This window comes from Gobio gobio, assembly GCF_949357685.1.
Source record: "Gobio gobio genome assembly, chromosome: 7".
Classification (NCBI taxonomy): Eukaryota; Metazoa; Chordata; class Actinopteri; order Cypriniformes; family Gobionidae; genus Gobio; species Gobio gobio.
Genome location: NC_137103.1, coordinates 15,726,452 through 15,750,325, shown reverse-complemented (window position 1 = coordinate 15,750,325; position 23,874 = coordinate 15,726,452). Strand labels below are relative to the sequence as shown.

Below are 23,874 nucleotides of genomic sequence, written 5' to 3'. Positions count from 1 at the left end.
TCTTCAGAGGTTCTTCAGCGGTTCTTCAGAGGTTCTTCACCGGTTCTTTGACTAAGGTGCTATATAGCACCTCTGAAGAACCGCTGAAGAACCACTGAAGCACCAAAATTGGTGCTATATAGCACTAAAAAAGGTTCCCCTATGATTACGAGCCTTTTTTTTTAGAGTGTACTATTAAACGGCCACAAATGAAGACAGCAAGTTACAGACTCAGAGAGAAAGAAGGAGGTGGCCAAACGAATAGAGATGAAGAGAGAGTTTTCTCCTTGGGAATATTGAATGGAAACTAATAGTTTAGCCTCCTCAATTGGTAAAATAACCACAGCCTGAGGGTCCGTGAAAGACCTTAGATCTTAACTCCCCCATTCTGCCACTAGCTGCGTTCCTTGAAGAAACCTCCAGCTCTCTGAATGGTGAGTGTGAGAGTGCGTTAATTGAAAGGGGTCGTCTAGTGTTTAGCGAAGCATTAGGTCTGACCTACATTTATATGTCCCCATAAAACCAGGCCTAGCAGACGGCCTGAACTCTACGCACAGCACACTTCAGGTAGCTGAATACTAATCTAATACATTCCTTGCATTCTTCAGTCAAAGGACTGTAGATTCCAACTTCATGACATCATTTCCTGTGCCATATTCAAGTCAGCATTAAGCTAAAAAGAACTGGGTGAATAGTGAATGTTTGGAAACAGTTATTCTAGACAAAGGGACAAATGATGCCAGAGTTTAAACAAATTATGAAATGAAGGTGTAATCTGTCTTGACAATGGCCATTTAATCCTTAATATTAAATAACAAGCTAATGTGTATTACACATTGGATATTTGATTCTCTGGAAAGCAGTAGCACACACTTGTGTGATAAGCAAACTTTCTCAAGACAGAAGAGGGACAAACCATCTAGACCTCTCAGGGCAAAATATCTTTAAAAAAAACTTAGGGTCCCTCAGCAGCACTTTCAGTTCCATGAAATAATACTAAATCAATTTATCATCTCAGAGGAAGTTATTTACAATATACTGAACATCTTTCAAAGTAACCGAGACAGACACACCTGAATCTCAAACATTACCACACAAACAAACAAGAAAGTTAACAAAAAGTACCAAAGCTTTTTGGAAATTGTATCAATGTAGTACCAGGGTAGTCTTTGAAGTGCCAGTAAATAGTGTGGCATATGAATATGATAATTAAATTCAAGTACTATTGTATTACCATCTGATACCATCACTCTACCATGAACCGTCCCTGGCCAGTTATATGACTTATAAACTTCAAACAAAACGTATTTATAAGAGGGATCCGTATACTTTTGAATGTAAAAAAAAAAAAAAAAAAAACACTACAACCAGCTAATAGAATATAATAGAATACAATCAAATGAAAAAGTAAGCATCTCTAAAAAAAACGGATCCATTTGAAAGTAAATAAATAAAAGAACAACTACTACCAAGTTTAGAAAAGAATAGAATAGAATTTAATAGAATCGCAGCAAAAGTAAAATCGCAAAGCATCTCCTGTATGTCTACAAAACAGATCCATATACTTTTGAATGTAAATTAATAAAAGATGAGATCAACTATTACCAAGTTTAAAATAGAATAGAATCACAGCAAAAGTAAAATGGCAACGCATCTCTTTTATGTCCACAAAACGGATCAATATACTTTTGATAACTAAAAGAACAGCAACAAAAATGTTTAGAATAGAATAAATAGAATAGAATCACAGCAAAAGTAAAACGGCAAAGTAACCATCTCTTGTGTCTACAAAACGGATCCATTTACATTTTAAAGTAGCCTAAATAAATAAAAGAACAACTACTAAGTTACCAAGTTTAGAATAGAATCGAATTGAAGCAAAAGTAAAACGCCAAAGCAAGCATCTCTTATGTCTACAAAATGGATCCATATAAATTTGAAAGTAAATAAATAAAAGAACAACTACTTCCAAGTCTAGAATAGAATAGAATCCCAGCAAAAGTAAAACTGCAAAGCATCTCTTATGTCTACAAAACGAGAATAGAATAGAATAGAATAGAAATAGAATAGAATCTATTCTAGAATAGAATAGAATAGAATAGAATAGAATAGAATAGAATAGAATAGAATAGAATAGAATAGAATGGAATAGAAACGAGGAACGTAAAAAAAATTGAAAGTGCGCATTTCTTTCTTTGGCTGATAAAGTTTAAGATCATTATTACAGACCAGAACGAGCGCAAATCTCTCCTCCAGCTCCGCGGGCTCGGGCATGGGCAGTTTGAGGGGCATGTGGTGTCCTCGGGGGTCAGAGTGTTGGTTCATACTCCCAGCGTTCCCCATCTCTCCTCCGGTATTACAGTCACACTCTTATTCTGCGGGTTTGTCCTGTATGTGTCCAGTATCCGTTTTCACTGTCTGTCCGACTTTATCTGAGCTTGAAACACTTCATGGAGGTCAGCAGCAGGGTCTGTGAGCAGCTGCATTATAACTTCACACAGGCAACAACAGCGCAAATAACGTGTCCTATTCGCATATTGCACAATGTCCGCACCACTCCCAGTGAGATCTTCTGTTCTCCATGATTCAGTCTCTGAAACGCACTTCAGAGGACAACTACAGGCGCTGTCGCTTCAACTCCGCCCCGCGTGCGGATTTACCAATCCTACTAAGGCGAGGGCTTTGCTCATGAATAAAACATGAGGTTCGTTTGGGTAGGCGTGGCTGCTTGACTGAAAGGCAGATACGCCGCTACTCCTAAAACAACAATTGTCAACAGTTCTTTGAATTATAATAATGTATTTTATATTTATAACATACACAAATAAAATTAATAAAATGCAATGAAAACATTTACATTTAACATTACAGAATAGGCTTGCTTGATAGCTACAAGAAAAATAATTTCCCAGGGGGAATTAAAAATGCACAAACAAAACCAAATTGAAAAATTAAATAAATAATTAAAAATCACGCATCTTTATTTGATTTTATTTTAATTTTATGGCATCATCTTTGTTAGTGTTAACTTTGACTCTATTATTTTTACATTTTGAGCTATTGGACATAACTTTTTGGTGGTAGTTACTGTGTCTTGACCCTAAAAACAATTGTTATTGGGTTAGAGGTATTTTCATTATAATACAAATACCTCTAACCCAATAACAATTGTTTTTAGGGTCACATAATTTTAGGGACACATAATTGTAATAATAAAATAAAATAAAATAAATATATATATATGTATATGGGGCTTCATTTTTCATAGTTTACATCTCACAGTTGCTCCTTTATTATGTAACGTTAAATACCAATTGAAAGCCTGTATATGCATACATCTGTTAAAAGTGAATTTGGTCCACACTAGTATTCATAGATGGCTACAACGTTTGCCATCTACTTACAACAGTCTTTACAATGATCCCTTCATCATTACAGTCATCTCTATCTCAGCACTGTGTGTCATACTGTATGGGTTAAATGCTGGGAAATCTGCATCATCAGCCACATCCGTGTGTACACTTTCTGTACTTTAAGTCATGTGTAAATGAATTCTTGTGAACTCCAAATGTGTGAGGATAGACCAGACCTCATACAAAAGAAAAAAAGAGACACAGGCTGGAGGGCAGTCCACAGCTGCTGAAACCTAAGACGCTGAGAGAGACCCTCAGAGGCCCGAGTGCACTACAAGGACTTATAAAATGCCAAAAATAAAGGAGGAAGAATAAAATCTCTGTTGCAGGACAGATGTTGCTAAATTTGTCTGTGAGCCAGATGAAGGAAGCAATGTTCTTAAACTCCATATACTCCATACAGGGACTGAACACAGAGACGACATTGTTCTGAGTGGCAGAGTGATGCCACACGTTTCAAATCATGATTTGCTGTGACCCAGACAGGAGTTGAACTATTGACGCTCATATGCTGTGATAATTACAGGTCCTCTTAATACTGGGCTTATCCGTGATTTGTCAGTTAGGAAACTTTTCTGCCCTTCTAGAATGATATAAAAGGAACATAGATAAATAAATAAGGGTGGATGGTGGATTGTTTAATTGTTTAAACACATTTTGAACTTTTTAAATGAAAAAAAAGAAAGATATTTATACTGTATAGGATATGATGGAAATGAGAAGTGAAAAGGGGTCATATCTCTGCCAGGGCAACATAATAATAGCTGGAAAATGTGATAAAAAAATGTTTTACATCATTATATGAGAGTGTGTTTATTATGTGTAAATATAAAGTTTAATAATATTAATACAAATTACTTATTTTTTTCTTTTCAGAGTTATAGCTAACTTGTTGGGCTAAAAATCCAGCTTTTTTCCATGTTATTTGAAAGCACACATTACCAAGGTCATAATTAGATCTTAATAAATGTTTTAACAAAGTCTCATTTAGTTTTTATAAAATGTACACCCTAATGTTTTTATTACTGTTGTAGAATTGATGTATGTCGAAATAGACCTAGAATGTATTAGTGGTGACACCAAAGCGCCATCTAGTGAACAAAGTATTTCAGCTGCCTCAAAGGATGGGCCTGTTTTCACTGGTTTTCCACTTGTTTTCAACTTAAAGCCCATACATATATTTCAGGATGTCGCCAATCCTATTAAGAAATATGACATTTATTTATTTATGTTAGGGTCTATTTCTTCTAAGACCGAAAGATAACCTACCATTTAGTTTTTTTTTAACTTTATTTCCTAAAATTCGCTTAACACAATTTTCCTCAATGTTATTGTACATTTTATATTTTCATTATGTAGCAAGCAACTGTTTTATTAAAGCAACGGGGATGCACTGGATTATTGCTGTCAGTCTGTAATATGTAAAAGTACACTATGTCAGGGGTTTTCAAACTTTATGATGCCAAGGACCCCCAAATATGATGAACCTTTATGAGGGACCCCCTACCTAAAATCCATCTATTTTTATGTACGAAAAAACATTAAAACTTAGATAAATAGTAATTGTGACATTATAAATACAACATATTGTTTCCCAACTTAAATTGGCTATTAATGTTGGATGTATAAACCCGAAGAACATTTTCAATTAAAAATGATTTGTATAAGCAACTTTCACAATAAATGTATACAAGCAGCTCACGCACTGCGTTAAGAATACTGCCTTACAACCCCAGTGAGCGAGATAAAGGGGACTAAAGTGAGAAAAACTCACTAGGAAGATACAAAGCAAACATATACAATTCTGGAATGTTTACGGCAAGAAAGGAGAGAAACATTTAGAAATGAAACCGTTAGAATATTCGGTAGACTTTATCCATTTTTAATTTGTCTTTTTATTCTCTGAAATTTTCAGGGGACCCTTTAGAACACTTTGTGTTCTTAATGTCTAAAACACTTAATGTAGCTTGTACACTTACAAGCTACATTAAGTGTAAATACAAAGATGGATTTTTGACTGATTTTATTTTATTGGTAATAGCCATACAGTGTATTTTTATTCAGATTTAATTAATTTATTAAATCTGACATGAAGAGGACACAAATGACAATACGTTTAAAAAATACTGTTCATCTCTGGCTTTATTGCTCTGTATTATTATTGCTCTGGCTTTATTGCTCAGAGTTTTTATCTTCTTTCAACTGAGAGAGCACATCCTTTATTTATCGGCTCTGTGGAATTCTTGATTCTGATTGGTCAATTGCACTTATTCCAGCTATTCAGTTATTCCCCAATAACAACTGCTAAAAACGAAAAACACAGGCTCATTTCACAGGTTTCTTTATGGAATTTTTGCGTTTGGTAAGCTTATAAAACATTAAAACTCAAATCAATATTGCAGTTATTTAATTATGTTATCCGGGTAACACTGACTCGCTCTCTTTCATACAGATGCAGGCATGCTGCAACGAATGTTTTATACACTGTAATGGATTATAAGAAAACGGGTAACATTTTAAAATAGTTTAATCTCAATATATCTTATCCCTATAATTATTTATGTGAAAAAATGTTGTGTATACACGTGGTATGACTGGACCGCATCCCTTAAATGTCCGTCTAGTTTGAACAATGTCGATGTCATCCAAAAAATTAAAAATTCTTTCATCATTTAGTCACCCTCATGTTGTTCCAAACCCAGATTAAATTTTTTGAACACAAAATATGATATTTTGTAGAATGTCAGTAACCAGACAGTTTATGGCCCCCATTGACTTGCATATTGCTTTTGTTTTTTTCCTGCTATGTAAGTCAATCGCTACGGTCAACTGTCTGGTTACTGACATTCTTCAAAATATCTTCCTTTGAGTTCAGCAAAAGAAAAAAACTCATACGGGTTTGGAACAATATGAGGGCGAGTAAATGATGACACAATGTTCATGTTTTTGGGTGAACTATCCCTTTAATATGTTCTATTCTATGTAAACTAAATAAAGTGATCATTTGTTTTATCATTAAAGTGTCCTATTATTTATGTGTTATTTATTTATGTTAAACTTTTCAGCATCATTGTAAAGGAACATAATAATGAACTTTTATATTAAATTATTAATACATCATAATATTAGTTTATATACGGAGTACAATAAAGCAATTGAAATTAAATACTTAATTTACATTGGGTTATTTAAAAGTAACCTAAAATCTTGTAAAGTATATTAATAATAATTATCATTTACATTTTCCAGCGTTAATACATACTCAGTTGACATTCATTAATTCGAGCAGCATGAATGGATGATGTCGTAGTAGTTGGAATTTGTGATGTCAGTGACCGGAGATTTCTTTATTATCGTGAGAACCCAGAAAGTAAACAGAACAGTACCATGTGATTAATGTAGATTATACTACGGGGCCGTTGAATGCTTGAATCTGATTGGTTGATGAACGTTCTGAGGTGTGCAATTATTTTCTGGGAGACGCACAGCGAACGTAGTTCCAGGCAGCTCTTGACCGCATTACAGTTCCATATCACTTCGCATAGTTAACTGTAATAACGGAAATTACAGGACTAAAAAAAAACACCATGACAGACGATTTTCCTAAAGTTAATTTTAATATTTACGGGAACTATAAAACGTTCAACAAATGGGCGGCAGGAGTATTAGACGGTCCAGATGAAGAACAACATAAACGGAAGCGGACATCAAAGACAGCCGGCAACAACAAAAGACATAAAATGATTAGCGAAGAACAGCTAGACATACTCGAGGGAGAAAAACACGAAGAAAACACCAAAAAAACAACAGCTTGGGCAGTTAATGTGTTTAACGACTGGCTTAAAGCCAAAAATACGTCTCTGGATGAGGTAGAGAGAGAGGGGGCATCCACTTTAAATACCCTGCTGCGAGCTTTCTATGCCACTGTCCGAAACGCATCCGGCGCAGAGTATTCAGTGTCAAGTTTTATTTCCCTTAGAGCTAGACTGAACCGCTATATATCCAAATACAACATCATTGGTCAATCGGAATTTAAGTCATCCAACGACGTATTCAGGGCCGTCCTCAAAAAGTTTCGAAAGGCTGGGAAAGACGTCAGTACTCATCATCCTCCCATCTCCACTGCTGAAATACAGCGCATTCGTCACTCTCCGTATCTGTCACCAGACACAGCAGCCGGACTGGTTCGCAAGGTCTGGTTTGACATTCAGCTGAACCTGGCGAGGAGGGGGCGTGAGGGAAATCGAGAGTTAAGACAGCATTCATTTCGTTATTAAAAAAAATGAAAATGGAGGTGAATTTGTTAGCTTGTCTTATAATGCAGAAACAAAAAACCACAAAAAGCCCAACGATCCCAAAAAAGACTGTTACCGAGGATTCATGTCTGCCAACACAAGTGACCCCCTTTGCCCAGTTAAAAGCTTCAAAAAGTACCTCACTAAATGCCCACCTGATGCCACATCCTTCTATCTTCATCCTCTGAAAGCAACACAGGAGGAGCTTGACAGGCGAGAGTTCTGGTATTCTCACGAACCCATGGGTGTGAACTACCTCGGAAATATGCTTCCTTGCATCTGCGAGGCAGTGGGGTTATCCAAAAGATACACCAACCATTCATTAAGAAGCACAGCAGTTCAAATACTGTCTGAAGCAGGGCTGGAGAGCAGGCAAATCATGTCTGTCACAGGGCACAAGGGTGAAACAAGCCTGAGAAGCTACTGGGCACCTTCAGCAGAAGAAAGAAAACAATGGAGCCTGATCCTCTCAGGAAACAAAAATTCATACGCCACAGAAAATCAAGGCCGGGACCAACAGGAAAAGACAATCTCCACTACACAGCTCCCTGCGCTTGATCTGCCATTTTCGATGTCTAATTTTACAATTAACCTGCAGTTTAATTTCAATAAATAAAACATGTAGGTCTAGATAAATAAAGTTGTAGCATGAATCAAAAAGTAAATATAATACAGCTGGTAGGCCTGCTGCATGATTTTTTCCCCGTTATTATTGCAGGTACAACAAATAATATAGATATGCCTAAGGCCTTTTGTGTTTCATTCATTTTTGCAAAAAAAAAACAAGCAAAAAAACAGAAAATGCAACGATTTAATAATAATTAAATGAATATATATACATTCACAAGCTTTTCTGTCTCATTACTGCAATCACATGTGCTCGCACACATACACTACAGTTTGCACAAAAAGGTGTTTTCAGCGCTGACGATTTGATCAGTTAGCCTATAGGGCTATATAGTGTAGCAACTTAATGTCTACATTGTCTACACATGACATTTTTTCCACTATAGCGAGGTAATAACAGCGCTGTTTAGAGACGCACAGAGGTAGCCTCTCTCTCTCTCTCTCTCTCTCTCTCTCTCTTTTGGAACTAGCAAAAGAGCCGTTGGATGAGACGCGGAAGAAATAGTCCTACTCACAATAGCGATTTAAGTACAAAAACCGGACGAATCCCTTTAAATATATAATCGGATCGATGTCTTGAGGTGTGGTAACCGTAGCATAAGCGGAATAATTGACTCCGGGCCGTTCAATTATTAGAATGATAATGCACACCCGAGGTGTAACGGCCACTCCGCTTCGTGTCGTGACCGCATCACCACCTCGGGTGTGCATTATCATTCTAATAATTGAACGGCCCGGAGTCAATTATTCCTTACTTATTAACCACTCGCAATTCCCATCTAAATCACTATTGTTGTTTCAACGGTCGTGCAACGTCTACACAGTGTAGACAATTAAGCATTCTGATTGGCCGAGATTCTACAGTCACCGTAGGCTCCAACCGTAGACTACCAAACAAAACAGCTTTCGAGCGTAGACAACCAATCACATCACAGATTGTCGAGTGTAGAGTCCAGGGCTGCATTCAGCCCCGACAAAACGTTTTTTAAATGGAAACGGTGCTGCGTTGAATACCCTGTTCTGATGACACAAGTGTTGCAACTATGGCAGCTGAGAAGGCCATTCTTTGTGAAGAATTTTCGGAGCCTGATGAAATCGATATAAATACGTGTTTAATACTGCAAAATATGCAATCACTGCCCCATCCCATTTAATTAACTTTTTTTATCTCCTGGTAATCAATTCTAATTTAAATCATTTTATTTCTAGTTCTTAATTTTTTAATACCTTGTATTTTCTTTCTCATTTTTATGTAAAGCACTTAATTACCATTGTGTATGAAATTTGGTGTATAAATAAACTTGCCTTGCAATGAAGATAAAAATATAAACAACTACATCATCATGTTGATATGCTATATTTTTACTATAAAACTCTTACGACAATCATGTCTTCTAATACCTTCAATTGTTGCGTATACTGAGGTGCAGCGGACACATTTATAAACAACTTCACTTAGACCCATTGTGCGAGCTGTCTCTTTAATACCGCGTGGATTATATACAGGTGCTGGTCATATAATTAGAATATCATCAAAAAGTTGATTTATTTCACTAATTCCATTCAAAAAGTGAAACTTGTAAATTATATTCATTCATTACACACAGATTGATATATTTCAAATGTTTATTTCTTTTAATTTTGATGATTATAACTGACAACTAAGGAAAACCCCAAATTCAGTATCTCAGAAAATTAGAATATTAAAGGTTCAATATTGAAGACACCTGGGGCCCTATCTTGCACCCAGCGCAATTGACTTTGTACACCGACGCATGTGTCATTCCTATTTTGCACCCGCGCAAAGCGCGCTTTTCCCTCCACAGAAGCACGTCGCTAAACTAGTGAATGAACTTGCGCTCCCTGGGCGGTTCAGCGCAAAAAAGGAGGCGTGTTCCGGCGCAAACAATCCCTGGTGCTATTTTGCTGTTCCATTAAACAATTGCGCCACTGACCAGAAAAAACCTAGTCTAAAGTCAGTGGCGCGTTGCGCGTTGTTCATTATGCTATTTTAAGGGCGCATGCTTGACCATAATGTATAGCGTGCACAACGCGCATACACTTTGCTCATGTAATCTACACAGATGCAACAGTTATTTTTGCAAATCATAAATTGTTACACTAAAAAATATTAACACATGAGATGACGGAAATCATTGTGGTGTGCCACGAAGATGTGAAAAAATAGGCATAAATCTAGCTTACAAATTATTCAGGCTAATTGTAGTCTAATAATTAAGGAGACCTGTTTGCCCAATAGTGGCAACTTCTGGCAAGACATATATGTATATAAGGACATCTAACAAATTGGTTTGTCCGTCAAGAACCAGGAAAAAAAATCGGTGAGGGTGGACGCAGCGATGTCCTCTGCTGGCGTCAGGTCCTGAGTAGAGGCAGATCCACCTCCCGTTACACGGCGTGCCCGATTGATGCTGGCAAGCTTGGACTTTCCCCGTCTTCTGATGACATTGTAGCGCTTGCGGCACTGGTGCGACGTCCTGGGGATGCCAACTGATGAAACAATTGTGGCTATTTCCTCCCACGCCTGTTTAACTGACGCTATTTTGGGTGGGTTTCTCCCATCCCCATACAACACAACTTCTCTGTCTTTCACTGCTCTTACAAGAACATCAGTCTCCTCGGCTGTGAACCGCTCCTGGCGTGCGCCTGGTAAATACGCCATAATAATAGCAATCCATAATGGAACTTGCGCACCTGCTTTTACAGGGAATGTTGGATGACGCTCTGATTGGTTTATTCACGTTACGCCCAAACCACACCTATGAATAATGAAGCTACTTCAGACCAACCCATTTTAGATTTGCCCCAGGCGCAAGAGCCATTTATCCCGCCGGGAAAATAGCAACAGCGCCGAGACCCGCCCACAAAGTTACTTGCGCTTCCCGCTTTGACACTTGCGTTTCAGATCGTTAAAATAGGGCCCCTGGTGTCACACTCTAATCAGCTAATTAACTCAAAACACCTGCAAAGGCCTTTAAATGGTCTCTCATGCTGCGTCCCATTTCACATACTATCCGTACTAAATATTATTCGAAAAAAGATTTAGTATGTCCAAAATCGTAGTAGGCTCTGTTGAAAAGAGTATTCCAAAGATTCCCGGATGGTTTACTATTTCCGGTCAGAATTCGAAGTGCAGATCGATGCGCACTCTAACGGCTGATATTGCCCACAACTGATTGCGAGATGGATGAGGATTCGATTAGAACTACAAACGCGGATAAAACGTGTTAAAAAACTACAAATATGACGGTGTTCGAGTCCGACGGTTAAGTAGAGAGGGTTAGATAAAGGGGTTTGAGTGAGCAATTATCAGTATTTAACCTGACGAAAATATATTTATTCAATATTATCTACATTATATTTCACCTGCAGCAGCATTGTGAACTTTTGTAATGATACATTTGGCCATTAACTTTTAAATGCATCATTATATTTAAACTACAAACACATGAGAGGAGTCTCTGCATTAAAGACCCACGAATGGCAGATCAACGTGCTACTACATTTCTCTCCGATATGGTGGGAAATTAAATTGAATGTGGAGGATTTGAACTGTAACGATGATTGACAGGCAGTTTAAACGGTGACAGGATGCACGTAACTAAGCGACCAAGTCCGTTAAAGATGACAAAGTAGTATGTCCCAAAGCTTGCATACTCTTCTGCTACACACTCAAAAGTATGTACTTTTTCTTCACAAAAAGAGTACATACTTTTAGGTCGTAGTATAAGTAGGCGAATTGGGACGCAGCATCAGTCTAGTTCTGTAGCCTACACAATCATGGGGAAGACTGCTGACTTGACAGTTGTCCAAAAGACGACAATTGACACCTTGCACAAGGAGGGCAAGACACAAAAGGTCATTGCAAAAGAGGCTGGCTGTTCACAGAGCTCTGTGTCCAAGCACATTCATAGAGAGGCGAAGGGAAGGAAAATATGTGGTAGAAAAAAGTGCACAAGCAATAGGGATAACCGCATTTTAAATGTTGCATTTCCTTTGGAAATCAGGGTCCCAGAGTCTGGAGGAAGAGAGGAGAGGCACACAATCCACGTTGCTTGAGGTCCAGTGTAAAGTTTCCACAGTCAGTGATGGTTTGGGGCAGGGATGAAACGATTACTGGTTTAACGATAAACCACGATAAAATTTAGTGACGGTTAGTAATATCGTATAAAATTTAATTATTATTAAAACCGTGTGTGATTATCACGATTTTGAAAACTCGTGGTAACTCTTGTCCAGTCAGTGTCAGTCTAACGCAGACGCAGCGCATCGCTGTTTTTGAATGAAAAGAAATGGCAGAAGGCAGTGACAGCGCCAGGAGATTTTTCAGACTTCTAAAATTACCAAATCTAAGGCGTGGTCATACTTTGGCTTTTACAAAAGTCCTGAGGGAAACTTAATTGAAGATGGTCACCCTGTCTGCAGAACATGCCAGAAGAAAGTCACTGTAATAGGGGGAAACACTTCAAAACTACGAACGCAAGGCAAGTGGACTTTGACCTCAATACCAAACCTACGTCTGGGAAATAATAACGTGAAGCGAACAAACAAATTCAGACAAGACTAGGGTGACATTTAAGGGATAATAATCAGGGCTTGACATTAACAACCACCATTTGCGGGTGTAAGGTTATTTTGGCTGCACACGACACTAGCCACTTTGGCGGTTGAACTTATTATAGTCTTCTCAAAAGCCATCTGTTATAATTGCGTTGCGCATTATAACCACTCACACGTGTTTCTATTGAGTTTATGAATGCAATGTCTCATAATCAGAGGCGTTCAGATTAGCCAGAGTTTTGTTCAGAGCGCGCGCCGCTCTCACTCACTGAAATCTACACTCAAAGCAGAGATAAACGTGGGATGTATGCAGGAGATTCACTCATCATACAGTGGATGACTGTTTTTGTTCTATTTCAGCAGCGAAAATAGTAAAAAAAACAAACAAACAAAAAACACAGCAGAACCACAGCGCATCTGATATGACTGGCATAACGCTGGCAAATTTAGGGACCGTCTCTAAAGTTACATACAACATTGGTAACGTTATACACGTTTCAAACTTCAATAGCATTTGAAGAGAATGACAGTCATAAAACTGACTGTAAAGTGTTCATCTAGGTGTCAGGTATGATGCACACATTTTGATATTTAATAAAATAAACTGTCAAATCATATGGCAATATGGATATGCATTATTTCACTAGGATACTGTTTGGGCTCTTACACAAAATATGCTAGATTTAAATGCATCATTGCTGAACACTGATGAGAATATTGCTTGAGAATATATTTACAGAGATAATATAAGAGATTATATTTACGCCAAATTATTATTATTATTTATGCGTTATGCGTTGCTATTGACGACGGCCATTATAAGGAAGGAAATCCCACAGAATACAATCTAGCTTAAAAAAAGTGCATAGAGCTGCTTTAGTTATTTGTTGTTTGTGGATTTTCAAATATAAAACTTGTTGAAATGTTTAAAGTGTATGCATCTGTTCTTTTTGAACACTTTCGTCTCATTTGAACAAAACCTTGATAATATTGATAACCGTGATAATTTGGGTCACTATAATCGTGATGTTAAATTTCCATACCGTTTCATCCCTAAGCTGAAGGCCACTATCAGAGCAACCTGGGCTCTCATAACACCTGAGCAGTGCCACAGACTGATCGACGCCATGCCGCATTGCTGCAGTAGTTCAGGCAAAAGGAGCAGCAACTAAGTATTGAGTGCTGTACATGCTCATCATGTTCATACTTTTCAGTTGGCCAACATTTCTAAAAATCCTTTCTTTGTATTGGTCTTAAGTAATATTCTAATACATGGATTTCCCGGCGACGTCATCACTGCTTGCGCACGCAACCGAGAGGCAGAAAGAAGAGACCTCGCGTGTTGTAGGTTAGCAGCGGCGTGTCTGAAAGTCAAAATGCCAAGGAGTTGCTGCGTGGTTAATTGTACCAACAGAGCCAGTGCTGGGTGCCTGATGTTCAACTTACCTAGGGGGAAGCATGCGTTTGCCAAAAACCGGCGGAGGTTATGGCTTCAAGCCATAAGAAGGGCAGATTGGGGTTCGGATGGTCCGAGAGGAGGCGAGACTGTCTGCAGTGCACACTTCATAACTGGTAAGTGTTTTTTTTCTATAGCTATCTTAATTATCTATCTATGAGTTTGAGTTAGCACTACATGCTCGTCCATGTTCACGTTCATTCATCAATTATCATTAAACAAAGTGAGTGAGATTCAGTGAATCTGGTAACCGCTAACATTAGCTAACAGCGCGCGCGCAGCTAACGTAATGTTAGGTGCTAACTGGTTTGGATTTCTGTCTCACTCTGTCATTGAGTAAATGTTAATATAAAACATTAAGAAAGTAATTATTGTTAATCTGTCATGTTTTTTTCTATTAGGGGAGCCATCATTTGACTGTGATAGTCCCGACTTTGTACCCTCCATATTCCCTCATAGCAGTACCAGAGACAGTAACGTTACTGGAAAGTTGGCACGGTCTGTCTGTTTTTATTATTTATTTGTAATTTTTACCATTCAATATTTTAAATATTTTGACCTCATTTGTTTCACTTTTTTTTCTGCCAGTTTCTGTGTCCTGTTTGTATATCTTGTTTGCTCTCAAAAACAAACTAGATTGTAGTAGTTTGCTGATATTTTTATATTGATATGCCTTCCTCTGCTGTTTGTCATAGGTATGAACGACAGAGAAGACGGGAGGAGTCTAGGACTCCTGATGAGAGACCTAGTGTCATGCCTGATCTGGAATCAGCTGCAGGTATGCCAAAGTCCTAATTTTGATTAATTCATAAACTGACACTTTTAGTTTGTTACACAATGTGTTTGCACTTCCTTAGTAAAATCTCTCTCTCTCTCTCTCTCTCTCTCTCTCTCTCTCTCTCTCTCTCTCTCTCTCTCTCTCTCTTTCTCTCTCTCTCTCTCTCTCTCTTTTAGATGAGCTTTCCCCTGAGAGTGCACTCGAAATACAATATAGAGAGCTGCGTGAGGACTACTCCTCACTGAAAAGAGAGCTGGAGACTGTACAAGAGGAAAACCGGCAGCTGAAAGAGAAACTGAAGAAGTCCAAATTCGGGTTCAATTCTATTTCAGACTCTGCGCTTTGCTTCTTCACCGGTCTCCAAAAAGCACAGGTTTTTTTATGGCTTTTGAGCATTCTCAAAAGAAGCTCAGCGATCACACTGAAGGGTGGACTAACATGGGAGAACCACCTCCTGTTAGTGCTCATGAAATTCAGGCTTGGCCTCTCCAACAAGGACATAGCATATCGATTCTGCCTTCCCTTCTCCACTGTTTCCAAAATTTTAAGGGAGTGGGTACCCCTGCTGTCCGCCGTCCTAAAACCACTAGTCATTTGGCCCAGTAAGGAAGCGGTGAGAGCAAACTTGCCTAAATCATTTAAACCCAAATTCAAAAACTGTAGATGCATAATTGACTGTACTGAAATTTTTATACAGAGAACATACAATCTGAAAGCCAGAGCTGAAACTTGGTCCAATTACAAACACCAGAACACAATCAAATATTTATTTGGCATAACACCTGCAGGCTCCATATCCTTTCTGTCCGATGGGTGGGGTGGTCGGGCCTCAGACAAACTAATTACATTAGATTCTAACTTTTTGAACAAACTTGACCATGGTGATGTCATACTTGCAGACAGAGGTTTCCTAATAAGAGAAGACCTGGCGAGTGTGGGAGCAACTTTAAAAATCCCTAGTTTCACTAAGGGTAAGTCACAGTTGTCTGGTTCATGCGTTGACACGTCGCGACAGTTATCGAGGGTTCGTATACATGTAGAACGTGTAATTGGTCAGCTGAAGAATTTTCAAATATTGAACCGCACCATACCAATAAGCCAGATTGACATGCTGGATCACATTGTCACCATTTGTGCAGGTCTCACAAATCTGAAGAGGTCTGTGGTCCCCCGGAAATAGACAGCAGCAACTTGTCCTGACCCCTAGTTTAAGAACCACTGCTTTATGTTTTGTTATTAATAACTGTATCTGTGATGTTTGATTAATTAATGATATTTGTAATATGATGTAATGTAACAAACTAAATTAAATTAATGAATATATATTTAACAAAGATGTATGACTTGAGGTGACTTTTTTGGGGCATCATGTGCATCCACCTAGGCTTATATTTACATGTCGTTACATCCACATTTCCAGCTTTTGGTCATTCTGACAATGTTCACACATTTGTAGTGGAACCGTTGGCAACACTCTTTGCATGTGATCATTTTGCCAAAGCTGGGTCTTTTGCAACGAGGACAGTTGACCTCTTCAGCCAACAGGGGGTCTTGGCGGCGGCAGACCAGCTCGGGAAGGAGGTGGTCCATGAAGAACACGTCACTCTTTGAAAGGGTTTCTTCAAGGAAGTGGTCATCTCTCCATATCCGGCGGGTGATGCTGTTGTGCTTTGTCCACACCATGAAATCGCAAATATTCAATTGGCAAACATACATTTGCAGTTGAACCTGTGAGTAGTATGAGTGGTTATGGCGCAGCTCATAATATTCATCAAGGCAGAAGGTAGCATCAGCTTCACACCCCTGTAGTCCCTCTCTGTATTTGTATGGACATTTAATCTCCAGTACACCTGTTCCACAGCAGTCACAGGAGAATAACCCATCAGGAGAAGCTGCCAGATATGGCTTGTCTGTTTTTACGGTTAGCCCCACTGCTTTTAGGTTGAAATTTGTATGCGTCTTCCTCATTTCTGTTACGTAACACTGACGTGCAGTATCTTCCATTTGCCTGCCCCACATGACAGCTGGTACAGTAAGCTCTTTGGCATCATACTGCATTACATGTTTGACCACACTTTCAACTGAAGACTGCTTGCATCTAACAACACTGTTAAAAGTACTTCCAGTTATGCGTCCTACTCTCTGTATGTTCCATGTTGTGCACTTTGACTGCTCTTTAGTCACATCCTGAAGATGTTCCAGTTTAGTAATTGTGCATCTTCCTCTCATTTTGTCAAAGCTAACTTCACACTTAACTTTTAGGTCAGCTGGTGACAGGTCCCTTGCAGATGGATCATACATAGCTGTCAGAGGTTCAGGGAGTTCATATTCATTTTCAGAGGCTGTATCTGTGTCAGAGTCCATGTCTGTGTTGATGGCTGTAAACAAAGCTGCATTTGGGCATATTGTTTTCAGAGCCTGAAGATCATCGGATGTAATTGCTGTGTATAGGAACAGATTTGTATATTTTCAATAGAAAGGCAGTATATTTAATCTAGGCAAATGGAAGAGTGGGACAGGAGGAGGAAATTGTATGTATATTCTTTCTATTTATAATATTTGCGCCTCTAGGATGCAGATGCCTCAGTGTGTAGCCTACCTGGAACATTTTGGAGTGTTGGGACACAAAGAGATTGGGGTAACTGGGTTAGATGCCTTTTTGGACGGCTAAAGTTAATCATTTTTAGTTTCTGTGGCTCAACTTTTGACCGGGACAGATCCTTCCACTGATTGGGCTTGGACGTGCAGGCAACCTCCTCCTCAGTAGCATTTTTCCGTCCTGACAGTTCAACTTGACACATGATAGCAGCAGCATGACTACAACAAGAGGCGAGGCTAGAGTGATGGGTACAGGGTAATGTGAGTAAAAGCAGAATTAGCATAAATTATTTTTGTTATTGCAGGTACATTTTGATAGGTAGACGTACCCTGCCATGCATTTGCAGTTAGCCGTGAGGATGTACCCAAGGGCCTTGTGGACATACACCCAGGCATCATAAGGCTTGGCTTTAATCCCTTGCCTTTGACTAGGGAGCACACCTGACCTCAACACGCAAAAATCCGGTGCAGCATCAAAGTATTTAACAAGCTGCACATGACCACATAGCACGTAGTTGTATGCATCGAGGGATTTGTATGCTCTGTTTCTCTAGTATACACACTTGGTGTCTGAATTAGATAATTGTATATATCAGGCCATTCAATTGCTGGCCATTTTTTGTCATCCACAATCCACAGATCGTCATGTATAGCGTAAGGATCTGGCAAGATCTCACCATTGCTGAGAGTAAGTTTTTTTATATAATCGGCACGGTCGTAGGTACTAAGGCTTCCCACGTAATCCATTGTTAAATATTTTATTTACAGTTTAGTATTTTGTGTATATATGTGCAGTCATGAAATGTGGCAGGTCGTAAAGTAACGTAAACAAGCTTAAAGGGTTAGTTCACCCAAAAATGAAAATTCTGTCATTAATTACTCACCCTCATGTCGTTGGACACCCGTAAGACCTCCGTTCATATTCGGAACACAAATGAAGATATTTTAGTTGAAAGCTGATGCTGAGAAAGGCTTCACACAGGCCTCCATTGGCATTCAGTACATTGACACTTCCAAGATCCATGAAAGGCACTTAAAACGTCGTTACAAAGTCTATCTCACCACAGTGGCTCTACAATAATCATACAATGCGACGACAATAGTTTTTGTGCGCAAAAAAAAATCAAAATAACACCTTTATCCAACTTGTTCTTGTCTTCCGTGTGCGCCTCCACGACGCATGCGCGAGAATATGACGTAGCGCCGGTGTTCGGGAATCGATGAAATACACACTTAAGCCCCATTTTGAGCACTACGCCGAGACCTAAAGCACGATCAATGTAGAATCCAACAGCTTAGACACGCGCGTCTTCCTCTGCTCGTAAACAAATCGCTTCTGGGTCATATGTCCGAACGCCGGATCTGCGTCATATTCTCGCGCATGCGTCGTGGAGGCGCACACGGAAGTCGAGAACAAGTTGGATAAAGGTGTTATTTTGATTTTTTTTTGCGCACAAAAACTATTGTCGTCGCATTGTATGATTATTGTAGAGCCACTGTGGTGAGATAGACTTTGTAACGACGTTTTAAGTGCCTTTCATGGATCTTGGAAGTGTCAATGTACTGAATGCCAATGGAGGCCTGTGTGAAGCCTTTCTCAGCCATCAGCTTTCAACTAAAATATCTTCATTTGTGTTCCGAATATGAACGGAGGTCTTACGGGTGTCCAACGACATGAGGGTGAGTAATTAATGTCAGAATTTTCATTTTTGGGTGAACTAACCCTTTAACGTAAATAAAAACAAATTCGCGCTGTCCAGTAGATGCGGCTAGTAACGTTACATTACTAGCCTGACATGATCATTCATACATGTATCACAGCAACACTGCAAAATTAAAAGGTCTTTTCTTCCTGCTGCAGTCAGACTGCACAATGAACACTGTTAGCATGAAACTCTTTTCTACTGTAGCAATATTTTTATTTTTATATTTTTATAATATTTTAGTAATGGGCCATTTAACTGTGTAATTCCCGAAACGGTGCAATATTTGTTAGCATTTTTTTTATTTTTTATTTATTACTTTATTTATTACTAGTTTATTTTAGGATTTTCTTTTTCTTAATGTTTGTGATACTATTTTACCATTGTACCCCTGCTGTTGCTAAATGCAATTTCCCCACTGCGGGACAAATAAAGGATTACTTACTTACTTACTTAAAGACAGACAAACAGATCCAACTAAAATCACGTTTTATAGGGCTCGGGCGTATGACGTCATTACTTTGCGTGGCGGCCATGTTGATGGCCTCATTTGCTGCTACTCGGACTACTGCGCACTGTTTATAGACGTGCTCCCTCTCAGTCGTGTGTCTTAATTTGGCGTTATTATTGGAAACCATGGTAAACCGTTGCTGCATTGTGGGGTGTAACACTAGATCACATAATCGCCATGGGAAAAAATTCGAAAATGGATTAACTTTCCACCGCTTTCCTGCTTGGAGACGCAACCACTGAGACCAAGTATCCGAGGTAACAAAGAGTCGTCGGCTCGCTTGGATCGCGGCTGTAAGACAAACTGTTACCTGGGGATATGGTGTTGGCTGATCGCGGCTTTGACATAAAGGACAGTGTGGGACTTATGTGTGCCGAGGTAAAGATCCCTGCTTTCACAAAAGGACGCTGTCAGCTGGATGCAAGAGATGTGGGGAGCACAAGAAAAAATGCCCACCTCCGAATTCACGTGGAAAGGGTGATTGTAACCGTCCGCAACAAGTAAACTATTTTGTCAGATAAAGTACCGATTCACATGGTGTTGCCAAGCAAGGTAGAAGACATGACATTCCTCTATAAGATTGTGTATGTATGTTGTGCTCTGACAAACATGAGCCCTAGCGTTGAAATAAAATAAATGTGCATTAAATACAGCCATAAGTGTCTGTTGCATCCATACCCACAATCTTCAAAATAAATATACTTAAATCAATATAATGTGCAAAAGCAAGAAGTGTCACACAATCGCAATAACCGTATATGTGCAAAAGCAAGAAGTGTCACACAATCGCAATAACCGTATAATGTGCAAAAGCAAGAAGTGTCACACAATCGCAATAACCGTATAATGTGCAAAAGCAAGAAGTGTCACACAATCAGATATTTTTCAGTGTTTATTTGCAAGTAGTGCAACCCGAGAACACAGAACGGTGCAGAATGCTTCAAGGTAAAAGGTTAACGTTACATAGGCTTCATGGTCTGCAGCTCCTGAACCCATCCATTTGTGAACTGCAAATTTCATATAAATCCAAACCGTTAATAGTTCCAATTTTGTCCATATACCGGTCCCTGGCTTCCCTATTTAACGTATCCCAGTAAATTCCACATCCTTTTCGGGATTTTAACATAGTTTTTCTTTCTCCCAACTCTGCTTCTCCTCGTTCGATTTGCTGTATGTTTACATTCGCGAGGCCATCAACATGGCCGCCACGTCCCAGAATGCAACGCAGCGCCCGAGCCCTATTGAGTCAGCAGTTATATACAAACAATAAGGAAAGCTTCAATACTTAAGGTTGTTGCAGTAGCGGACCAGCTCAGCGATCTGTCTTTCTGCCTCCAGGATGCGCACGCACCCTGTAATGTTTGTAAACAGGAAACCCGTGTATATGACCAGCACCTGTACATGTTGCTGCTGATTGGGCTGACATATTTGACACACCCACCAAACGAGAGAAAACCATGGAGAAAATGCATCTCAAACCCGTTGCACACCGTTTCCAGGAAACATGATGTTCAACCGGAAACCATAGCAAAACGTTGTGCACCGGTTTTGAACGTGCCCCAGTTGCAGAAGAGAGACGCTGCAAACATTAGTTTATCGACATAGGGATGTTATATGATTCCGCTGCGGATAGCGGAGTAAAGTTAGTTTTAGGTTTGATATTCTCCGGATTTTTGTTTTCCCTTGATACAGTTCTAAGAGTCAACAATCTTTCAGAGACAGAAATACCATGAATAGTTTTAACAATTATGCAACTACTGTATAACAACATAAACAATTAATTCAAAACCACTTACGTGTGTATTACAGCTGCATATTTATAACTGAGAATGCTTTGACGCCCTATCACTGCGGGCTTCATCGCGACAAAGGGAATATCTGTAAATTCCCCAACAGCGTAAAAACGTCTAATTTGTATAAGTTAAAATTACCTTTTAACATAAAACAATAGATACAAAGAATTCGAATACATTAAAAACGTTTAAGACTGACTCACAAGTATTTTGCTCATCATATATGTACTGTACACAAATACTTTTTAGAAATATTTACTGTTAAGGTATTTTTCATATTACTGTAATGCACCAAGTTTTTTCCCTAATCCTAAGGTTGTAGTACGTTCCTATTACAAGACTGACTTACTACAAGTGAAAATTAGCAAATTCTTTCCTTACTGTATGTACAGTACACTAACATTTCTATAAAAAATTTAAGTAACCAAGGGTTTTTTTCATGTTCCAAAGGTTGTATTACATAGTGACCAGACTGACTTACTACAGGTGAACTTATGCCAATATCCTTTGGATCATGAAAAAAACCCTTTTGGTGAGTTACTGTATTTTTTTTCTAGAAACATTACTGTACTGTACGTACAGTAAGGGGGATATTGGCATAATTCCACCTGTAGTAAGTCAGTCTGGCCAGTATGTACTACAACCTTTGGAACACGAAAAAAAAAAAACCTTTTGGTGAGTTACTTTAATTGTTGTACTGTACGTACAGTAAGGGAGATATTGGCATAATTGTACCTTTAGTAAGTCTGTCTGGCCCAACCTTTGGATCATGAAAAAAACCTTTTGGTGAGTTACTGTAATTTTTTTCTTAAAATATTAGTGTAGGCTACTGTACATCCATTAGGGGATGTATTGTCTAAAACGAAAATATAAGTAATTTCGCCGGTAGGCATTTGCCATAGCCCTGTAAAAATTAATTTGAATGGATTGTTGAGATTTTGATTTTGAGATTTCTGTGTGGTAAATTTGCAGACGGTCCCTAAAGCATCCGAGGCGGAAATGCAGCGAATATCAAACCTAAAACTAACTTTACCTCGCTATTCAAGCGGCTACAAGAAAGCGATGGGACACAAAACTCCAAGGTTTCCAAGGTAGATTATATAAATTATTTTAAATATAATCTTACAAAGACATCATTGGGGAACATAGCGTGACAATTGATTTATATGCATTTGAAGTCTAAAGATCTCGCTGATTGACATCACAAGCTATCAGACAAATATCAGCAGGTGCACCAAATTTAAAAAAAAATTCTCAGTTTGGGCTTAATAAATAAGATTAAGGTGTTTTTTCCCCTCTTTTAAAATATTGGTATTATTCACCAATAATATATATGCGCCAACTAAAAACACATATATAAACGTACATTTTAATACCCTGAAAAAGTAAGAACTAACAAATTCACCATTAAACTAATACAAGGAAACATATTTTAATAATTTTTTTATTTTTCTATATGCAATAATATAGCAATATATAGTATAAATAAATAAAAGTATTTACTAACACATTTTGATGCATGCAGAGACATCTAGCATTTCTGAGTGATGATGATGCAACCCTGAATCAAAGTTAATGAAACAGGTTCAATCTTTTTATTAAAGAAAACGTCAAATTTAAGTTTGTATCTATTCAATAAATGTGTTCAGATCGATGCGCGCTCACGCGCTCTGCTCATTTGAATGATTCGAGTTTTAGTTGCTATGGCGACGCGTCTTATGAATTGACTCGTGCATGGCACTGGCACCGATCGTGATCTGTTGTTGAGAGACACAACGAGGCGACTTTCACAAACTTTTGGAGAAAATTTTCTGTGCGGATCTTGAGATTTCTGAGGAGACTTATATTCTACAGGACATCACAGGAGATTTATATTCTACAGGACATCAAGAGACTTTCTACAGGACATCGCAGGAGATTTATATTCTACATTCTACATCACAGGATATATCCTTTACATAGAGTTAACGTTATATTTTTGAGTTATTGTTTCTAAGGATACTTTTATTTTATTGTTCTTTTCTTATTTTAGGAGTTTCAAGTTTTATTTATTTTTGGGGGGGGAGGAGTAACGTTTTTTCTTAGGAGAGTTTATTTTGTATTGTATTTTGTATTGTGTTTTGTATTGTTTTTATTGCAG

General features: G+C 38.5%; 1 protein-coding gene across 4 annotated transcripts in view; it reads right to left on the bottom strand.

Annotated features, from left to right (window-relative positions):
- Window positions 1-2,629, bottom strand: part of fmnl2a (formin-like 2a) — a 141,211-nt gene extending 138,582 nt beyond the window's left edge. For 3 of the 4 annotated variants that reach the window (XM_079821917.1, XM_079821918.1, XM_079821916.1), the window contains exon 1: window positions 2,209-2,620. In XM_079821917.1, coding sequence (XP_079678043.1) covers window positions 2,209-2,322 — 114 coding nt within the window. In that variant the 5' untranslated portion in view covers window positions 2,323-2,620. Of the gene's footprint in view, window positions 1-2,208 lie in introns of all 4 variants that reach the window. The other variant, XM_079821919.1, reaches the window with a different exon arrangement.
- Between the last annotated feature and the right edge of the window lie 21,245 nt (window positions 2,630-23,874).